Raw genomic sequence first — 19,516 nt, forward strand, 5'->3', positions numbered from 1 at the left:
GGCAGGGACGGGCGCCGAGAGCGGCCCGGAGCCTCGGGGCCGCGCGGCGCTTCGGCCCAGGGTGCCCGCGGAGTCCGGGGCGCGGGGGTGCGGGGTCGGGGGGCTGCGGCCCGCCCCCTCGCCGCCCGCTGCCCAGGTGGGGCCGCCCCTGGCGCGCGGGGCTGGCGGGTAGGAGGGGCCGGCCCCGAGCGAGCGCCGCCCCCGCACCTATCACATGGCCGGGGCGCCACAAAAACAACAGCCTGGCGGAGACCCCGACGCGAGGAGGGAGCCCCGGCGCCCGGTGCCAGCCCCTCCCCATGGAGGAGAGTTTTCTGGAAGCCTTCGGGAGGCTGAGCGTGCGGCGGCAGCAGCAGCGCCCGCAGCAGCAGCGCCCGCAGCAGCACCCGCAGCCCCAGCAGCAGCAGCGGCAGCCGCCGGCGGCGCCTCGGCCCCCGGCCCCGCCGCCCCCGCGCGGGACCCCCGCGCGCCGCCACAGCTTCCGCAAACACCTCTACCTCCTGCGCGGCCTCCCGGGCTCGGGCAAGACCACCCTGGCCAGGTAGGTCAGGAGCCGGCGGGGCGCGGGACTCCCCTCCCGCCCGGCCCGGCCCGGCCCGAGGGGGCCCCCGCGGCGCCGGGCCCGTGCCCAGGCGGGGGCCCGGCGGGCCCCGGTCGCGTCCCTGCTCGGCCCCGGAGGACGCGCTCGGCCACTGCGCCCCGCGCCGGCCCCCGGTGGCAGCGCCCCCCGCGCGGCCCGCCGGGTGCCGGGCGACCCTCTGCGGAGCTGGCCGCCCCCCTCGGCCCCCGCCCCCCGGCCCCACGGCAGTTTCTGTGCGCGCAGGACACGGGAACAAAAGCAGAACCCCAGCAAGCGAAGGAGCCGATCCCGCGGCGACTGTGGTGAAACCCGCCCGGCGGGCCGCGGGCGCGCGGACCCCCGCCGCCGGGTGTCAACAGGCGTTTTCCGCCGGGCGGGGAGGCGGGGATCGGGGCCGGAGGCCGCACCTTCCGGGCTCGCCTCGCGGCTCCAGGGGCCCCGGGGTGGGGGCAGGGGCGCAGGCACCCCGGCCTGTCGCGGACCGAGCCCGGGGCGGCGCGAGGCGGGTTTCCTCGCGATTGCGTAAGCCGCGCGCCCCGGGACCGGGCTGGGCGCCTGCTGCCCCCGCGCTAGGCCACCGCGCCCGCCCTCCGCCCCCCGGACGGGACCCCGAGGCCACAGCGACGCCGAACGGCCTGGCCGCTGGCCGCTGCCGACCCGCACCCGCCCGCCCCGCGGCCTTGCTCTGCCCGTCCGCTGTCCCGTCCGCTGTCCCTCCGCTGTCCCTCGGCGCCCGCGACCCCACCCCGCCGGGAGATGCGCTCTCGAGCCCGGTTCGCGGGGTCACCTCTCGAGCGCGCCCGTGTTGCACCTGCTTCTGCTTCCCGGTGAAGTTTCTGGCGGGGAGGCCGTGCTCCAGGCTGCGGAGCGCGGTGTGTGCGTGCTCAGCGGTTGTCGCGGCCCCTGGCCCGCACCCGCCGCAGCATCCCCTGGCCCGCACCCGCCGCAGCATCCCCTGGCCCGCAGCGCCAGCGGGCCGGGGAACTGCTAACGCGGTGTGGAGGAGGCTGAGCCCGCGGGAGAGACATCTCTGGGTCCGCTCGTGGGAGCTGACGGTGACAGGCGGGTTCCTGGCCTGCTGTGGGAAAGCTTTTAGCACAATATTGTTACGGAAGTGGAAGGAAGGGGGGTGGGGCTTCCAAAGGGCGGTTGGTACCTTTCCTTTCTTTTATTCTTTTTTTTTTAAATCTGTTTTTGGTTCGGTTTTGGGATGGCCACACCTGGGGGTGCTCAGAAATTACTCCTGACTCTGTGCTCCAGGATCACTCTTGGACGGCCCCTTGCAGACTCCCTGCCCGGTGTACGATCGCTCTGGCCCCGGTTACCTTTGCTTTTCTTTTTTCTTTTTGGGTTTTGGGCACATCTGCCTCTGCGCCCAGTAATTACTCCTGGCAGGGCTCGGGGGACCATATGGGATGCCGAGGATCGAACCGCTCTTTCGCATACCTACCCAGGGTATTATCTCTCCAGGTCTCCTGGAACTTTTCTTAAAGTAGCGTTTCAGTAAGTCTTTCTGGCCATTTGGAGCTGGAGAGCGAAGGAGCCCCCTCAGAGCCCAGCAGAACTCTGGGGGGGGGGGGGGGGTTGCTTTGTGTACGTGTGTGTGTACTTGAGTCTGTTTCAGACAAGGTGGCTCATCTTTAAGCAGCCAAAACTCTTGGAAGTCATTTCTTGCTAGTTTCATTTTGGCTTTGCTCTTGTGTGACCTGTCACACACTTAATGTCAAAAAAGGAAATAAACATCTTCGGCCAAGATTTTGCTTGCCACTTACTCAGGAGGAAAGTAGCATGAGTGGAAGGCGCATGGCCTGGGACACTGGAATGGGGGTTTGACCTCTCAATCCTCATCTGGAAGGAGAGTGCGGCCCTCTAGGCCAGCTCATCATCTCCCTTCAGGCTCTCCAGCCTCCTGTACTTTTAGGATCTGAGGGTGGAGGGACCAATTGGTAGTGCTTGGTGGGCACCATTAAACTACACACTCAGTGTACAGGGACCGCATGGTCCCAGGGTCAGCTGCATACAAGGTCTATCTCTTCGGCCTAGGATTTTGTTTTATTTATTTATTTAGTTTTTTTTTTTTGAACACTCCTGGCTGTGTTCAGGGCCGACTTGTCACTCTGAGCTCAGGTTATCACTTCTGACTGGGCTATGAGGACCCTATCGAGTGTTGGAGATCGAACGCGTCAGTCATTTGCAAGGCAAGCACCCTACCCACTCTCCCCTACCCTGGCCCCAGGATTTTAATTCCTGGTTCACGTTGGCTAAGCAGAAGACACTAGAGGGTAGACCTGCTCATTAGAAATCCTGCGGGCACCAGCCTGGGAGTCTGCTGACTGCTTTCAGATCTTCTTTGGGAAAAGAGTAGGGGACTGTGGGCAATCACTGGGCCTCATTTTCATTCTATGTGAATGCTAAGAAAGGTTACACTTGTAGAGTAGATTCTTCTGACAATTTCTAGTTGGCAGATTTCAATTTTGTTCTTTTTCAATTTTTGTTTTGGTGCTATACCCAGTGGTGCTCAGGGCTGACTCCTGGCTCTGGGATCTCCGAGATCACTCCTGGCAGAGCTTGGAGGATCATATTGGGTGACCAGGATCTAATTGGGGCCAGCCCCATGCAAGTTCTATACCCGCTGTACTGTCTCTACACCTCTCGACTGTGCATTTATGCAGGAAATAAGGACTTTTCTCTTTTGGGGGGCATGGGGTGGGGGTGCTTCTGGCTCTGCACTCTGGAGTTATTCCTGGTGGTGCTTGGGGGACCATATGAGATGCCGGGGATTGAACTGGGTCAGTCACATGCAAGGCAAGCACCCTACCTGCTATGCTATCAATCAAAAGCTTTCTAAGCAGTCACAGCTCAGCTAGGAGGTTTGAGGTGAAAACAGGTGCAGTGGATGTCTTAGGCTGTTTGCCTCAAGATCATCTTTCTTCACTTTTCTAGGAGCTGTGTCGGGGATGGAGAATAAGAAAATGCTTTTTTTTTTAAAAAAAAGAGGCCCTCCCGTTGATCATCGATTTGCTCGAGCGGGCCCAGTAACGTCTCCATTGGAGACTTTGTTGTTACTGTGTTTGGCATATCGAATACGTCGATATGCCATATCGAATACATCGATATACGTAGTTTTTTTTTTAAAAAAAAAAAAGAAAAGCAAACATGTAGAAAATAGTGTTTGAAAGTGTGTAAGGCTGACGCCTGACCGAGGCTACGAGTTGCGCCGCATGAGTGGCTCTCCGACACAGCCATGGCTCCAGAGGCACAAGGACCTAATTCAGAGCCCAGCAGCTTGAACCTGGGTCAGTCACATGCAAGGCAGCTTGCGGCAGAAATGTGAATGGACTATGCATTAAACTGAGGCGCCATTACCCCCCCACCCCGGAGGGAAAGGGCCTTTGTCTCTCCCCCCCACTCCAGCAGCATGGAGGCCGCCGCCTCAGAGCTTATAGGAAAGCCAGGTATGAGCCGGTGGTGACAGGGCAACTGCAGTCTCATGGGAAGGGGGCGGTACCAGCTCATCCTTCATGCCCTACTGAGGTCCTGAGCTGCCCACCACGAGCAGCTCTTCGGCACGGCCATGGTACCAGACGCACACAAACCAATCTTGTAATTATCTGGCTCTTGGCAGAAATCCCTCCAGACTTAATTAGCAAAATATTAGAAATCAAAAATTGCGCGGCCGCTGCTGTGGCTGCACAACATCATATGGTTTTCATAACCAGTAATAGAAAACAAATTATTTCACAATGCCTTTTCGGCAGTTCTAATTGTTGGGGGGAAATTTCAAACAATAATGGTGCATCTTTTGCCAAAATAATGAACGTAATGAAAGTAGAGAGAGAGTTAAGTAGAAATCATCTGCCTCACAGGCATCGGGAAGAGTGGGAGGGGGGTATATTGGGGTTCTTGGTGGTGAAAAATAATTACTGGTGAAGGGAGGGATGTTCGATCATTGTGTGACCGAGACTTAAACTTGAAAGTTTTGTGACTTTTCTCACGGTGATAAATAAATAAATAAATTTTAAAAAAATAAAGTGTGTAAGGCTATCTTGTGAATTGTTGGGTTCTAGGAAATGTGTATTTTCTTAAATTTTTGTATTTTCCAGGTTTTCTATCAAGAGCATGCTTTATTCATGAGTCAGGTAAATAAATGGTTCTTTAAAAGTTGAAAAGGTTTATGGATAAAAATTATAAAAATTTAAAATGGGGGCTGGAGCAATAGCACAGCAGGTAGGGCATTTGCCTTGCATGCAGCTGATCCGGGTTCGATTCCCAGCATCTCATATGGTTCCCCAAGCACGACCAGGAGTGATTCCTGAGTGCAGAGCCAGGAGTAACCCCTGAGCACTTCCAGGTGTGACCCAAAAAGAAAAAAACTTTTTTTAAATGATGGTAGTTTTTATAAAATTAAAGGGCTTTAGATAGACATGGTTCACTTTTTTCCTGCATAATTAATTTCTCATAAAGATTCAGAGTTAGGGGACTGGAGAGACATTACAATGGGTAAGGTACTTACTAGTCTTGCATGCTACTGACTCAGGATTAATCCCTGGCACTACATATAAGCCTTGTCAAGTGATCGCTGAACACGGAAGCAAGAGTAAGCCCTGAGCACTGCCAGGTATAACCCCGTGACTCCGCCGCAAATAATAAATGTTAATTATTGTTTAATTTAGATTAGATAACAAAGTGTTTCTTAAATTAGGATTTTTCATTCATAAATTAAAGTTTTAATGTTTTATCCTCCAGATCAAAGTTAGATTTTGTGCGTTTCATCTGTATGTTTTCTTAGTTTGAATAACACCTATTTAAATTTCTTGGCCATATTTAAAAACATTTGAAATCTTATTTGGTTAAAAAATATTGGGATTGGGGCTGGAACAATAGTACAGTTGGGAGGGTATTTGTCTTGCAAGCAGACATCTGGTTCAATCCCTGTCACCTCATATGGTCCTTCAAGCCCACCAAGAGTGATCCCTGAGCGCTGCCGGGTGTGGTCCAAAAACCAATCAAAAAATTATATATGGGTGGAGGATATGGCTCAATAGTAGAGCACGTGGCTTGCATATACAGCTCTGGACTTGACCTTTAGCACTGCAAAAAAAAAGATTTTTTTAATGACACATCAGAGTGCTAGCGAGTTACCATGGTCCCTAAATCTGTTTTATTACCCCTATCTCACTCACAACTATTACAACAATAAGTTCTTGTTTTGACCTGTGAATCCCTCCAGGAAGTTATCCTAAGTCAATGATTGGACAAGTGCATAAACATAAAGATGTATTCATCAGGAAGGTGTTTAATATGTGTGTGTATGACACATGTAATGTAAGCCAACCTAAATATGGAGAAGAACAGGCTTGGAGTGTAAGTGATGCAGTAACGGACGCCCAGTGTAAATACTCACTGCCCCACTAAATGACAAAGTCTGTTAGTAAAAGTTGTTTTAGATTTTTTTTTCTTTGAAGGATAGGGAGCCAGACCTGGCAGTGCTCAGGGTTTCCTCTTGGCTCTGTGCGCAGGGATCACTCCTGGCAGTGCTCAGGGGACTGCAGGTGGTGCTAGGGATTGAGCCTAGGTCAGTCTACCAAGGCAAACACCAACCCACTGTTCTACCTTTCCGTCAGGATATATTTTCAAATTCACAAGATTGATTTTAGTGGCATTCTTATTAAATATTATGCTATTTTCTCTCTAAATTGCTATAAATTGCTATTGTGTCACTCACGGTAGTTTTATTAGTATGAGAATTAGCGTAGGTCACTTGAATCATGAAGTTTTTTTTCTTTAAAATGGAGCTAATGCTTCATTAACAAGGTTTTTTTTTTTTTTGCTTTTCGGGTTACACCTGGCTCATGCACTCAGGAATTACTCCTGGCTGTGCTCGGGGGACCATGTGGGATGCTGGGAATCGAACCCGGGTTGGCCACGTGCCAGGCAAATGCCCTACCCGCTATACTATTGCTCCAGCCCCCAACAAGGTTGTTGTTGTTGTTGTTGTTGTTGTGTGTGTGTGTGTGTGTGATTAGCATGGTATTTAAGATACTGTTGCAGCCTGCATTAATTCCAGCTATTGTTATTACATACAAATCAGCATTAGTGTACAATAATGAGAATATTCAAAACTAGTTACTTGTTTAGTAAATTATGTGCCAGATTAGGTTAAGAGCGGGACTGTCCACAGGACAAGCGGGAGAATGAGGGGAGGGCTAGTCCCTCCTTATGGATCCTGGGCTGCCCTTGAACGAGGGGAGGATGAGACTGAACCAAGAAAAGAATTAGTAGCATTGATTCGTGGAAGGAGATGGTAATGAGTGAGATGCTTCTGGGATTGTGAGGAGAATGGCTTGACCGAAGTGGGTGCTTCATATAAGAGAATTAAGAAATATAGGGACAGACCATGGAGAATATTGAAAGTTGAAAAAAGAAGCCCAGAATTAAACTCGGATTCTTATGTCAAGATGCATTCACTTTTGAGCAGCTGTAGAACTGTTCACACAGCTGTCCTGTGAACTCAGCGTGCGTTGCGCCCATCCTTTGCTCCTGCCTCAGTGAAAGCATTGTGCACCAGCTGCTCCCCTTGGGTTGTCCTGTGCCTGCCTCTGTGTGTGTGCATGCAAAAATTTCCCTCCTCCTTTTAAACATTTCAAGTGCAAATTTGGAGCCTTGTATGGGGATTGTGCAACTAATTCACTGTTTTTTTTTTTTTAGTGACCCAAACAGGAACTCTGTACTTTTTAAGCAATAACTTCCCAGTCACCCTCCCCTCAGCCTCTGGGAACCTTTGGTCTTTCTTTCTTGATTGGGTTTCAGTCAGATAATGTTCCAACACCCGTGTCCCATCACCAGTGTATATTTACTACCACCAATCTCCTCGGTTTCCCTAAAGGGATATACATGATAACCTTTCGATATCTGTATTGCAAACCATAATGTGTGTGTGTGTGTGTGTGTGTGTGTGCGCACGCGCGCGCGCGTGTGTGTATGTGTGAGACAGAGAGAGAGAGAGAGCGAGCGAGAGAGAGACCTTTGTTCTTTCTGACTATAAATTCAGTTACTCAGATCCTCATGTGAGTAGAATCTTACAGTGTGTATGCTCTTGTATGTTCGGCTTATTTCTCTAACCCTGATGCTTTCACACTTCTGTTGCCATTGTTGCCAGTGTCAGAATCTCATTAGTTTTCATTTTTATTCTATATGAATGCTGAGAAAGGTTGTTTGTGGATTCTTCTGACAATTTCTAGTTGGCAGACTTCAAATTTTTTTTAATTGTTATTTTTTTTTAAAAAGTTTTTTTTTCCTTTTTGCCCAGCAGTGCTCAGGGCTTCCTCCTGGCTCTGCACTTGGGGATTACTCTTGGCAGGGCTCAGAGGACCATATTGAGTGACAGGGATCTAAATGGGTTCAGCCACGTGCAAGGCAAGCACCTTACCCACTGTACCGTCTCTCCAGCCCCTGGGCTGTGCATTTATACAGGAAATAAGGGAAGGAAACAAGGACCTTCTTCTTCTTTTTTTTTTTTTCCTTTTGGGTCACACCTGGGGATGCTCAGAGGTTCCTCCTGGCTCATGCACTCAGGAATTACTCCTGGCGGTGCTCGGGGGATCATATGGCATGCTGGGAATTGAACCCGGCTTGGCCGTGTGCAAGGCAAACACCCTACCCGCCGTGCTATGGGTCCAGCCCCAAACAGGAACTTTTAATTTTATTTTTTTGCTTTTTGGATTACACCCGCGTTGCACAGGGGTCATTCTTGGCTGTGCACTCAGGAATTACCCTTAGCGATGCTCAGGGGACCATATGGGATGCTGAAACTTTCTCAGCATTCAAAAAGGAAAAAAAAACCTTTCTCAGCATTCATATGGTCCTCGAACCCACATCAGCCACATGCAAGGCAAATGCCCTACTCACTGTACTATCACTCCAGCTCCCAAACAAAGGCTTTCTAAGCAGCTCAGCCAACTGGAAATTCACCTGTCAGGGTAAGTTTTTTTTTTTTTGTCAGGGTAAGTTTTATTGTCAGTTTTGATGATGTTTTTTCTGAGATTAAAAAATTATCAGAGGGGGTATGGTGCCGCCAGCAGGTCAATCTGTATCTGTAAGGTGAGTGCATAAGCAGCCTGATGGCACCGTCAGACTTTCAGATACCCCAAAATTGCTGCTGTGCCTTTGGCCAGACCCCAAAAACTTGGGGCAAAGTTTACCGAGAACGTTTTTTTTTTTTTCATTTCATCATCCTGTTAATCGTCGATTGCCTCAAGCAGGCCCCAGTAACGTCTCTTTCATCCTAGCCCTGAGATTATATTCACGGCTCCTTAGGAGAATGAGACCCATCATTGTTACTGGTATTTGGCATATTTGGTATGCCACGGGGAGTTTGCCAGACTCTGCCCTGTGGGCAGGCTACATTCAATAGCCTGCAAGTATGTCCAAAGTAGGAATGAGATAATAAGATGTCATAAAAAAAAGTTCTGATAAGATGTCGCGCTGCTGGATCTAGATTTTATAGTCTCTGAGTCTTGGCCGCTGATGGGATTACACGGCGCCAGGGGGCCAGGTGGTGGGTGTGACCCCCGCCTGCTGGAATTTGGAGGATCTGGATGGAAGATGCTCGACTCCAATCCCAGTAGGCTTGGAGGTCTCGGCCCCGGAACCCGCGTGGCTTTGTCCCTCTGCCAGTACCTTCATGTGTGCGGAGAGTGGTCTCAGCATGGTGGTGGCTGGTCCTGGAGGTCTTCGGCTGCTGGAACCCCGGTCGGGGCGGGGAGGAAAGCTCAACCCGCTCCCCTCCAAGGGGTCCCGGTGAGGGACACCCAGGCGCGGGGGCAAAAGACTGCACTGTTCTCGTCCGGGATCTGGATTTTATAGTCTCTGAGTCTTGGCCGCTGATGGGATTACACGGTGCCAGGGGGCCAGGTGGTGGGTGTGACCCCCGCCTGCTGGAATTTGGAGGATCTGGATGGAAGATGCTCGACTCCAATGCCAGTAGGCTTGGAGGTCTCGGCCCCGGAACCCGCGTTCCGAGAAAGTAAACGGCCAAAAGTTAGGTATGTGGGAGACACACCCACAAACCACCTCCAGCTCAGCTATATAATTGGAGGCATGGCCTCTCTGGTTCCTGATCGAACTGCTTAATGGCCATGATCTCAGAGACTCAGAAGTGAATCTCAGAACCCAAAGGCTTTTGGGAGAAATGCGTCCTGTTCCTGCAGTAGGTTACTGGCACTGGACCACTCCAGGTGGGAATGGGTTTTGTGCCTTGGCCTGTTCCCCCTGGCGGCCTGGTGACCACCATCCTCCAGAGGCCACTGGACAGTCAGGTTTGGGCCTGCAGTGACGAGACACATGGGGCCTAACCACATGGGGGTGGAGCCAACTCTTTCTCCCTATCCCAATAGGACCCTGAGTCGCCGCCTACAAATGGCCTCTCTGGCTCCTGATCAAGCTGATTAATGGCCATGATACCGGAGACACAGAAACAAATCTTGAAACCCAGAGGCTTTTGGCAGAAATGCATCTGGAGTGCATACAAGGTGGCCGCCAGCTCAGAGCTTATTGGAAAGCCAGGTATGAGCCGGCGGTGACAGGGCAACTGCAGTCTCATGGGAAGGGGGCAGTACTGGCTCGTCCTTCACACCCTACTGAGGTCACGAGTTGCCCCCCACAAGCGGCTCTCTGGCATGGCCATGGCTCCAGAGGCAAAAGGACTTAATCCAGAACCTGGCAGCTTGCGGCAGAAAATTGAATGGACCATGTGTTAAACTACGGCGCCATGCCTTCCCGGGAGGGAAAGGGTGTTGTTCCCTTCTGCCTTTTCCCCTCCTGGTAGCAAGGTGGCTGCCGCCTCAGAGCTTATTGGAAATCCAGGTATGAGCTGGTGGTGACAGGGCAACTGTAGACTCATGAGAAGGGGGACAGTACCGGGTCATCCTTCACGCCCTACCGAGGTCATGAGTTGTCCCCCACAAGCGGATTTCTGGCACGGCCATGGCTCCAGAGGCAAAAGGACTTAGTCCAGAGCCCAGCAGCTTACAGAAGAAAAGTGAATAGACCATGCATTAAACTACAGCGCCATGCCTCCCTGGGAGGGAAAGGGTGTTGCTCCCTTCTGCCTTTTTCCCCCCTGGCAGCAAGGTGGCCGCCGCCTCAGAGCTTATAGGAAAACCAGGTACGAGCTGGCGCTGATGGGGCAACTGCAGTTTATGGGAAGGGTGAGCAGTACCGGCTCGTCCTTCACGCTCTACCGAGGTCGTGAGTTACCCCCCACGAGTGGCTCTCTGGCACAGCCATAATACCAGACACACAGAAACCAATCTCATAATTATCTGGCCCTTTGCAGAAATCTAAAATCATTATATGATTCTCATAACCAGCTATAGAAAACAAAGTATTTCACAATGCCTTTTCAGCAATTCTGATTGTTTGGGGGGAAATTCTAAACAATAATGGTGCATCTTTTGTCAAAATAATGAATGTAATCAATGGAGAGAAGAGTTAAGTAGAAATCGTCTGCCTTACAGGCATTTGGAGGGGTGGGAGGGGGGTATACTGGGGTTCTTGGTGGTGAAAAACGAGTACTGGTGAAGGGAAAGGTGTTTGATCATTGTGTATGACTGAGACTTAAACTTGAAAGCTTAGTAATTTTTCCCACAGCGATTCAATAAATAAATATAAAAAGAAAAAAATTAAATAAAATTAAAAAAAATTAAGGTGGAGTTCATGCCCAATTCAATCAGCTAATCAGTGGCTGAAAAAATAGCAGTACTCGTACAAAAAAATTACCAGGAAAAAAAATTATCAGGAAAAAAAATTATCAGGAAATTAGTTTTTTTTTTTATTAATGTGCTACCTTGAAGGTAATATTAGATGAGATTTAGACTTTAAAATAAGTGTTCCTATATAGGGGCCTAGAAAGATAGACAGCAACCAAGGTGCTTGCCTTGCACATGGCCAACGCAGGTTCAATTCCCCGGCAATTCCCCCGGCATCACATAGCGTTCCCAGAGCACCACCCGGAGTGATTGATCCCTGAGAATAGAGCAGGAGTAAACCTGAGCACAGCTGGGGAGGGCCCCCAAACAAAACAAATGTTTTCCTATTTGTCCTGATGAACTTATCTTGACTTATGCTATGCTGTAGTCAACACCTAACACCCGAAGGGTGTCCTGAGTCTCTTCCTGGTTTGCTCATGTGACAGGATGTTGCATAACTTGCCTTAGTGCCCTAGGTCCCTCTGGGCATTCCAGTAAATTCCCTATAGAAACCACCATTCTAGGCCTTTACAGACTCTAGAAGAACTCAAAGATGTGATTTTTTTTTTTTTGCTTTTTGGGTCACACCCGGCGATGCTCAGGGGTTACTCCTGGTTCTGCACTCAGAATTACTCCTGGCGGCACTCATGGGACCATATGGGATGCTGGGAATCGAATTCAGATCGGCTGCGTGCAAGGCAAATGCCCTACCCGCTGTTTTATTGCTCCAGCCCCAATGATTTTTATAACTCCAAGTTATCTCAGTAACTTGGCTCAGTGGGGTTGAGGGAAGAGTGAGATGAGAGTCTGATGGAGCTGAAGAGATGGTGCAGTTGGGTAGGCTATCGCCTCACACACGGCTTACTTAGGTTTGATCCCTGGCACCCAGTATGGTCCTCTGAGCCCACCAGGAGTGATCCCTGAGCACAGAGCCAGGAGTAAGCTCGGACCACTTCTGGGAGTGGTTTCCCTTCCCACCTAAAAATTGTTTGTCTAATATCTAAGTTTCCCTCATTAGAGCCTCTGTCAGGGCAATGACTCGAAATGTCATTTCCCTCCCCTAGTAGGCTCACTAAGGCGGAGATTCATTCATTCATTTATTTATTATTTGGGATTTAGGACCACACCTGGCTCTGTGCTCAGGGGACTAAGCAGTGATTATCTGCATGTAAGACAAATGCCTTATCCCCTGTATGATCCCACCCCTTGTGCTATTTTTCTAATCTCTAGGGAAACTTTTTGTTGGGGGGGTGTTTTAGGGGCCACATCTGGCAATGCTCAGAGGTTACTCCTAGTTCTGTGCTCAGGAATTACTCTTGGTGGTGCTTGGGGAACCATATGAGGTGTCTGGGATAGAACATGGGTTGGCTACATGCAAGGCAAGCAAGCACTTGATCTGCTATCCTATCACTCCAGCTCCCTAAAGGGGATTAAAAAAATAATAAAAGAAACAAGGAATGAAAGATACATTTGCACCTTTTTTTAATTTAATTTATTTATTTGCTTTTTGGGTCACACCTGGCGATGCACAGAGGTTACTCCTGGCTTATGCATTCAGGAATTATTCCTGGTGGTGCTTGGGGGACCATATGGGATGCTGGGAATCAAACCCGGGTTGGCCACGTGCAAGGCAAATGCCCTACCCACTCTGCTATTGCTCCAGACCCTGCATTTGCATATTAACCATAAGCCGTGGTTAAAAAAAAAACCCCAGTGTTTATTTGCCTACATGATTTCCCATTTGGTTCTGTTGTCTCTGACTTATGACATTTTGTGGGAAACAGCTGAAATAAAAGTGAGGTCAGTGTGTCTCTGATTCCATCTTCTCCATTGAGCATATTGGACAAAGGGTCCCCGCACTGGGCTCTTTGCTTGTGGCGGGTCTGCAGAGGAACTGGCCAGAGTGTGGTGGGCTGCACTGGCACAGGAAGGCTACGGAGTCTGTAGGACCTTAGAATCCTGCCTGACTTAAAAAAAATGTTATGCTTTTTTGTTTGCTTTTGTTCAGGGCCCCACCTGGCAGTTCTCAGGATCCACTGATCACTCATCCTATGATCATTTATGTGATCCCTGGCTCTGCACTCAGGAATCACGCCTGATGTTGCTCAAGGGACCATAGAGGACCATGCAGGATGCCAGTGATCAAACCCTGCTTGCATATGCAAGGCAAACATTCTACCCTTTGTACTACCACTCTGGCCTCATGTTTTGCTATTGTTTATACATTATTTAGTGTTATAATAATTTTATTAGTATTCGAATCAGCAGACGTCACTTGATTTTTCAATTCTTGAAATGTGTGTTCTTTAAAATGGAACTGATATTTTATTAATAAGTTGTGTACATGTTATTACCACAGTATTTAAGATGTGGTGTGGCAGACACTCATCCTATGATCACGCATGTGAAATCAGGGCTTTCCCAGCCATGCTCAGGGACTTGCAGGCCACTCCCAGACATGCTCAGCCTTTGTGTGTGTGTGTGTTTGAGTGATGTCAGGGATGTAACTCTGGCTTCCCACATGACTTGCACTGTCTCCTCTTTGAGCTATTCTCCCTGGTTCCTGGAAATATTTTGAGAGCAGTTTTAGGTTCACAGCAATCTCTAGAGGAAGGTCTTAGAGATTTCTGGTGTGAGCCCAGCCTTGTCCAGCATGAACACACTCCACTGAGTACTACATTTGTTACGATCGATGAACAGATGTTGACTGATCACTGTCACCCAAAGTCAACTCATTATCGTCACCCACAGTCCGTACTTTACATTATGGATATTGAAATGTGTAGGTCATGCAAATGTATCATGTATCCATGTATGCTACAGAATATTTTTATTTTTTTGGGGGGGCCTTACCCGGCTGTGCTTAGGGCTTACTCCTGGCTCTGCACTCAGGGACCACTCCTAGCAGTGCTCAGGGGACCATATGGGGTTCTGGGAACTGAACCCAGGGCAGCTGTGTGCAAGGCAAGTGTCCCATGTGCTAAACTATCACTCCAGACTTCAGATTATTATTATTTTTTATTATTTTTGGGTCACACCCAGCGTTGCTCAGGGGTTCCTTCTGGCTCTGCACTCAGGAATCACTCCTGGCGGTGCTCGGGAGACCATATGGGATGCTGGGAACCGAAGCCGAGTCAGTCGCATGCAAGGCAAACACCCTTCCCGCTGTGCTATTGCTCCAGCCCCCAGATTATTATTTTTATTCTTATAAAAATCCTTTGTCTTTCCTCCTCCTCCCTCCCCCTAATTCCTGGCAATCGTTAACCCTGGCAGTTATTTGACTTTCTACAGTTTCACTTACTCGATTGTCTGTAGAGTTCGTATCAATGCATGTGGCATTTCCAGATCGTCTGCTTTTGCTTAGTGAAAAGTATTTGTCTCCTCCACATCTTTCCATGGCTTGGTGGCTCATCTCTTTTTATTCCGAACAATGTTCCTGTGTCTGAATGGATCACACTGACGATACATCCACCAAACTACTAAATCTTGGTTACTTCTAAACTTTGGCAGTTATTATAAAGTATCTGTAAATTACATCCGCGTGTAGGTTTGGATATAACATTTTAACTCCTTCAGGCAAATACCCAGGATCCAAACACTTTCAATTCTTGGGCAATCTGAGGGGTGAGGGTGAGACCGGCTGGGATGCCTGGAGCTTCCTTTCAGTTCCTCGGCTACTGTGACATGGCAGGTCAGCAAGAGGCAGTGAGTGGTAAGGTCCATCTCTCAGAGGTGGGCGGTGGTGGGGTCAGTTATTAGGGGCCTCATTTACAGCTAGTCCTTCCCCATTCTCAAAGTTATGGGAAACTTTCTTAGTTCCTTGAGGAAAAAAATCCAGTAACTTGAATTTTTATTTATTTATTTATTTATTTTTATGTAGGAGTACTGCTATTTATTCAGCCACTGATTAGCTGATTAAATTGTGCATGAACTCCACCTTACTCTTCTTTTTCATTTTTTATAATTTTATTTATTGAATCACCATGAGAGCAGTTACAAAGCTTTCGGGTCTAAGTCTTTGTCATACAGTGAAACACCCACACCTGGCCATATTTACAGCATTCAGCCGAAGAGAAGGACAACATGGAGGGCGGGATCCACAGATCCCGAAGGAAAAAAGAAAAAAACAGGTTCCAAAAAGAGCCGAGATCATCGGGAAGCCCCAGATGGGGTAGGTACCGCATCCCGCCTCCCCCAGATGGAACCCCGGTGACCAGAAGCCTCTACAAGCACAGCTCGAGTATGCGGGAACTAGAACTTTTCCTCAAATCTGCCGGGACTACAACTCCCAGGTAACCTCAGATTCCAGAAGTCACGCCCGCAGCCCGCCCCCCAGCGCCATATTTACAGCATTCAGCCGAAGAGAAGGACAACATGGAGGGCGGGATCCACAGATCCTGAAGGGGGAAAAAAAAAAAACAGGTTCCAAAAAGAGCTGAGATCATCGGGAAGCCCCAGATGGGGTAGGTACCGCATCCCGCCTCCCCCAGATGGAACCCCGGTGACCAGAAGCCTCTACAACCACAGCTCGAGTATGCGGGAACTAGGACTTTTCCTCAAAACCGCGCGGCTGCTTATGTGGCTGCGCGACATCTCTCTATATACAAAGTGATCCATGGGAAGTAAACCACCCAACGTTTCTCTCTGAAAATCATAGTTAAGTTTGGAGCACGGCCACAGCCCCAGAAACACAAGGACTTAATGCATAACCCAGCAGGTTGGGGCAGAAAAGTGAACGGGCTATGCGTTAATCCAGGTCATCATGTCTGCCCGGAGGGGAAAGGGTGTTGGTCCCTTCCACCCTCCTCCCTCTGGAAAGAAAGATGGCGGCCACATGGGAGCCTTGTGGACAGCAGGTATGAGCCGGGGGTGTGGGGGCAACTAAAACCTCATGGGAAGGGGGGCGTTCCGGTCCGTCCTTCACGCCCTACCGAGGTCACCAGTTGCCCCCCACGAGCGGTTCTCCAGCACGGCCATGGCCCCAGAAGCACAAGGACTTAATGCAGAACCCGGCAGTTTGGAGCAGAAAAGTGAATGGACTATGCGTTAATCCAGGCCATCATGACTGTCCGGAGGGGAAAGGGTGTTGCCCCATTCGCCCTCTCCTCTCTGGAAAGAAAGATGGCGGCCACATGGGAGCCTTGTGGACAGCAGGCATGAGCCGGGGGAGTGGGGGCGACTAAAACCTCATGGGAAGGGGGGCGTTCCGGTCCGTCCTTCACACCTTACCGAGGTCACCAGTTGCCCCCCACTAGCGGCTCTCCAGCACGGCCACAGCCCCAGAAGCACAAGGACTTAATGCAGAACCCAGCAGCTTGGAGCAGAAAAGTGAAAGGACTATGCGTTAATCCAGGCCATCAAGTCTGCCAGAGGGGAAAGGGTGTTGCCCCATTCGCCCTCTCTTCTCTGGAAAGAAGGATGGCGGCCTCATGGGAGCCTTGTGGACAGCAGGTATGAGCCGGGGGTGTGGGGGTGACTAAAACCTCATGGGAAGGGGGGCGTTCTGGTCCGTCCTTCACGCCCTACCGAGGTCACCAGTTGCCCCCCGCGAGCGGCTCTCCAGCACGGCCACGGCCCCAGAAGCACAAGGACTTAATGCAGAACCCGACAGCTGGGAGCAGAAAAGTGAATGGACTATGCGTTAATCCAGGCCATCAGGTCTGTCCGGAGGGGAAAGGGTGTTGCCCTAGTCGCCTTCTCCTCTCTGGAAAGAAAGATGGCGGCCACATGGGAGCCTTGTGGACAGCAGGTATGAGCCGGGGGTGTGGGGGTGACTAAAACCTCGTGGGAAGGGGGGCGTTCCAGTCCGTCCTTCACGCTCTACCGCGGTTACCAGTTGCCCCCCCATGAGCGGCTCTCCAGCACGGCCACAGCCCCAGAAGCACAAGGACTTAATGCAGAACCCAGCAGCTTGGAGCAGAAAAGTGAAAGGACTATGCGTTAATCCAGGCCATCATGTCTGCCCGGAGGGGAAAGGGTGTTGGTCCCTTCCACCCTCCTCCCTCTGGAAAGAAAGATGGCGGCCACATGGGAGCCTTGTGGACAGCAGGTATGAGCCGGGGGTGTGGGGGCGACTAAAACCTCATGGGAAGGGGGGCGTTCCGGTCCGTCCTTCACGCCCTACCGAGGTCACCAGTTGCCCCTGCGAGCGGCTCTCCAGCACGGCCATGGCCCCAGAAGCACAAGGACTTAATGCAGAACCCGGCAGCTTGGAGCAGAAAAGTGAATGGACTATGCGTTAATCCAGGCCATCAGGTCTGTCCGGAGGGGAAAGGGTGTTGCCCCAGTCGCCTTCTCCTCTCTGGAAAGAAAGATGGCGGCCGCATGGGAGCCTTGTGGACAGCAGGTATGAGCCGGGGGACTGGGGGCGACTAAAACCTCACGGGAAGGGGGGCGTTTCGGTCCGCCCTTCACGCCCTACCGAGGCCACCAGTTGCCCCCCACTAGCGGCTCTCCAGCACGGCCACGTCTCCAGAGCACAGAAACCAATTTCTTAACTATCTGACTTTCAGTAGAAATACTTCCAGGGTCAATAAGTAAAATAGCAGAAATCCAAAACCAACATATAATTCTTGAACCCAGCTGTAGAAAGCAAATCACTTCACAATGCTTTTTCAGCATGTCTGATTTGGGTGGGGGAGTAAACTCTAAATAATAGTGGTGAATCTTTTATTGAAACAATGAATCTAATCAAAGCAGATAGAGTGTTAACTAGAATTCATCTGCCCCACAGGGACTGGGAGGGGTGGGGGATGGAGTTTTATTGGGGTTCTTCATGGTAAAAAATAAGTTTTGGTAAAGGGAAATGTGTTTGATATTTGCATGACTGAGACCTAAACCTGAAAACTTTGTAACCTTTCCCACGGTGATTCAATAAATTAAAAAAAAAAAAAACACCCACACCTTCACCAGTGCCCATTCTCCACCACCAAAAACCCCAGTATACCCCCATCCCAAACCCTCCCCCTACCTGTGGGGCAGATGATTTCCACATTGCTCTCTCTCTACTTTGATCACATTCAATATTTTGACACCAGACCCACCATTATTATTCGAGATTTTACCCCAACACTCAGATCTGCTGAAAAGGCAATAGTAGACAATTTGTGTTATGTTGCTGGTTATGAATAAGATATGATGTCAAGTGACTGCGGAAGGGCCATGTGATTTTGAAATTACAAAATTTTAACACTTAACTCTGTAACTCGGATTTTTAAGGAGGTGCTGGGATGCACTTTGGGAAGGCACATCTGAGAGTGTGTCAGGTTCTCTGTACAAGGATGAGAAAATCCAGTTCTCCTCCCCTGGGGGCCCTGTTCGAGAGCTGGCAGAGTGAAGGGCATGGAATCTGAGGCTGCCTGCTCACAGTCGCGAGTGTTGAGTATCTTTCACAAGCTCCACACTCTCCCAGATGCAGAGGAAACAAAATCCCCAGAATTTGCAAAACAGATTATATCAGAAAAAAAGGGCAGAAGGAAACAAAAATATGTTTAGACAGCTTCTACTCTGTTCTGCTCAATTGAAAAAACGAGATGAGAAAGGATCTCCTGGAAATTCTTTCTTTTTTTTTCTTGCTTTTCTTGGGGGTCACACCTGGCGATGCACAGGGGTAACTCCTGGCTCTGCACTCAGGAATTACTCTGGCAGTGCTCGGGAGACCATATGGGATGCTGGAGATCAAACCCAGGTCAGCCATGTGCTAGGCAAATACTCTGTCCACTGTACTATAGCTCCAGCCATCTCCTGGAAATTCTGCTTTAGGTGATTCCTTTGTGGATGTCTCCACGCATGCATGGGGAAATAAATGCACACGGTAGTTTTTGTGAAACTTTCCCACAATTGAGAAAATGGCAAAGAATCAAAAGGGTTTTCAAAATCATGGGAAAAGCCATGGGCAATTTTGGTAACCAGATTCCTATGTAGGAAAAAAGAAATCGAGTTGGGGCTCTGCACCTGGTCCCCTGAACCCATCAGGAACAATCCAGCAGTAAATCCTGTACACCACTAGGTGTGGACCAAAAAAAAAAAAATCCCCCTCCCCCCAAAAAAAATCAAAGTTAGACCCTTAACTGATGCTTGGCGTCAAGATAATAGGTGGATGTTTTTAAAGTTTGGGAGTGGGAAGGACTGTTGTATTAATAAAAACACTGGAAAGTTATGGATACCTGTAACTGGAAGTTTTTTTCTT

General features: G+C 49.9%; 1 protein-coding gene across 2 annotated transcripts in view; it reads left to right on the forward strand.

Moving 5' to 3' along the window:
• The first annotated feature begins 273 nt into the window (after positions 1-273).
• The window catches only part of N4BP2L1 (NEDD4 binding protein 2 like 1), a 32,973-nt gene continuing 13,730 nt past the window's right edge, over positions 274-19,516 (forward strand). For both annotated transcript variants that reach the window (XM_056107936.1, XM_056107937.1), the window contains exon 1: positions 274-541. In XM_056107936.1, coding sequence (XP_055963911.1) covers positions 300-541 — 242 coding nt within the window. In that variant the 5' untranslated portion in view covers positions 274-299. The remainder of the gene's footprint in view (positions 542-19,516) is intronic.

Source organism: Sorex fumeus, unplaced genomic scaffold, assembly GCF_029834395.1.
Source record: "Sorex fumeus unplaced genomic scaffold, SorFum_2.1 ptg000183l, whole genome shotgun sequence".
In the NCBI taxonomy this organism is placed as follows: domain Eukaryota; kingdom Metazoa; phylum Chordata; class Mammalia; order Eulipotyphla; family Soricidae; genus Sorex; species Sorex fumeus.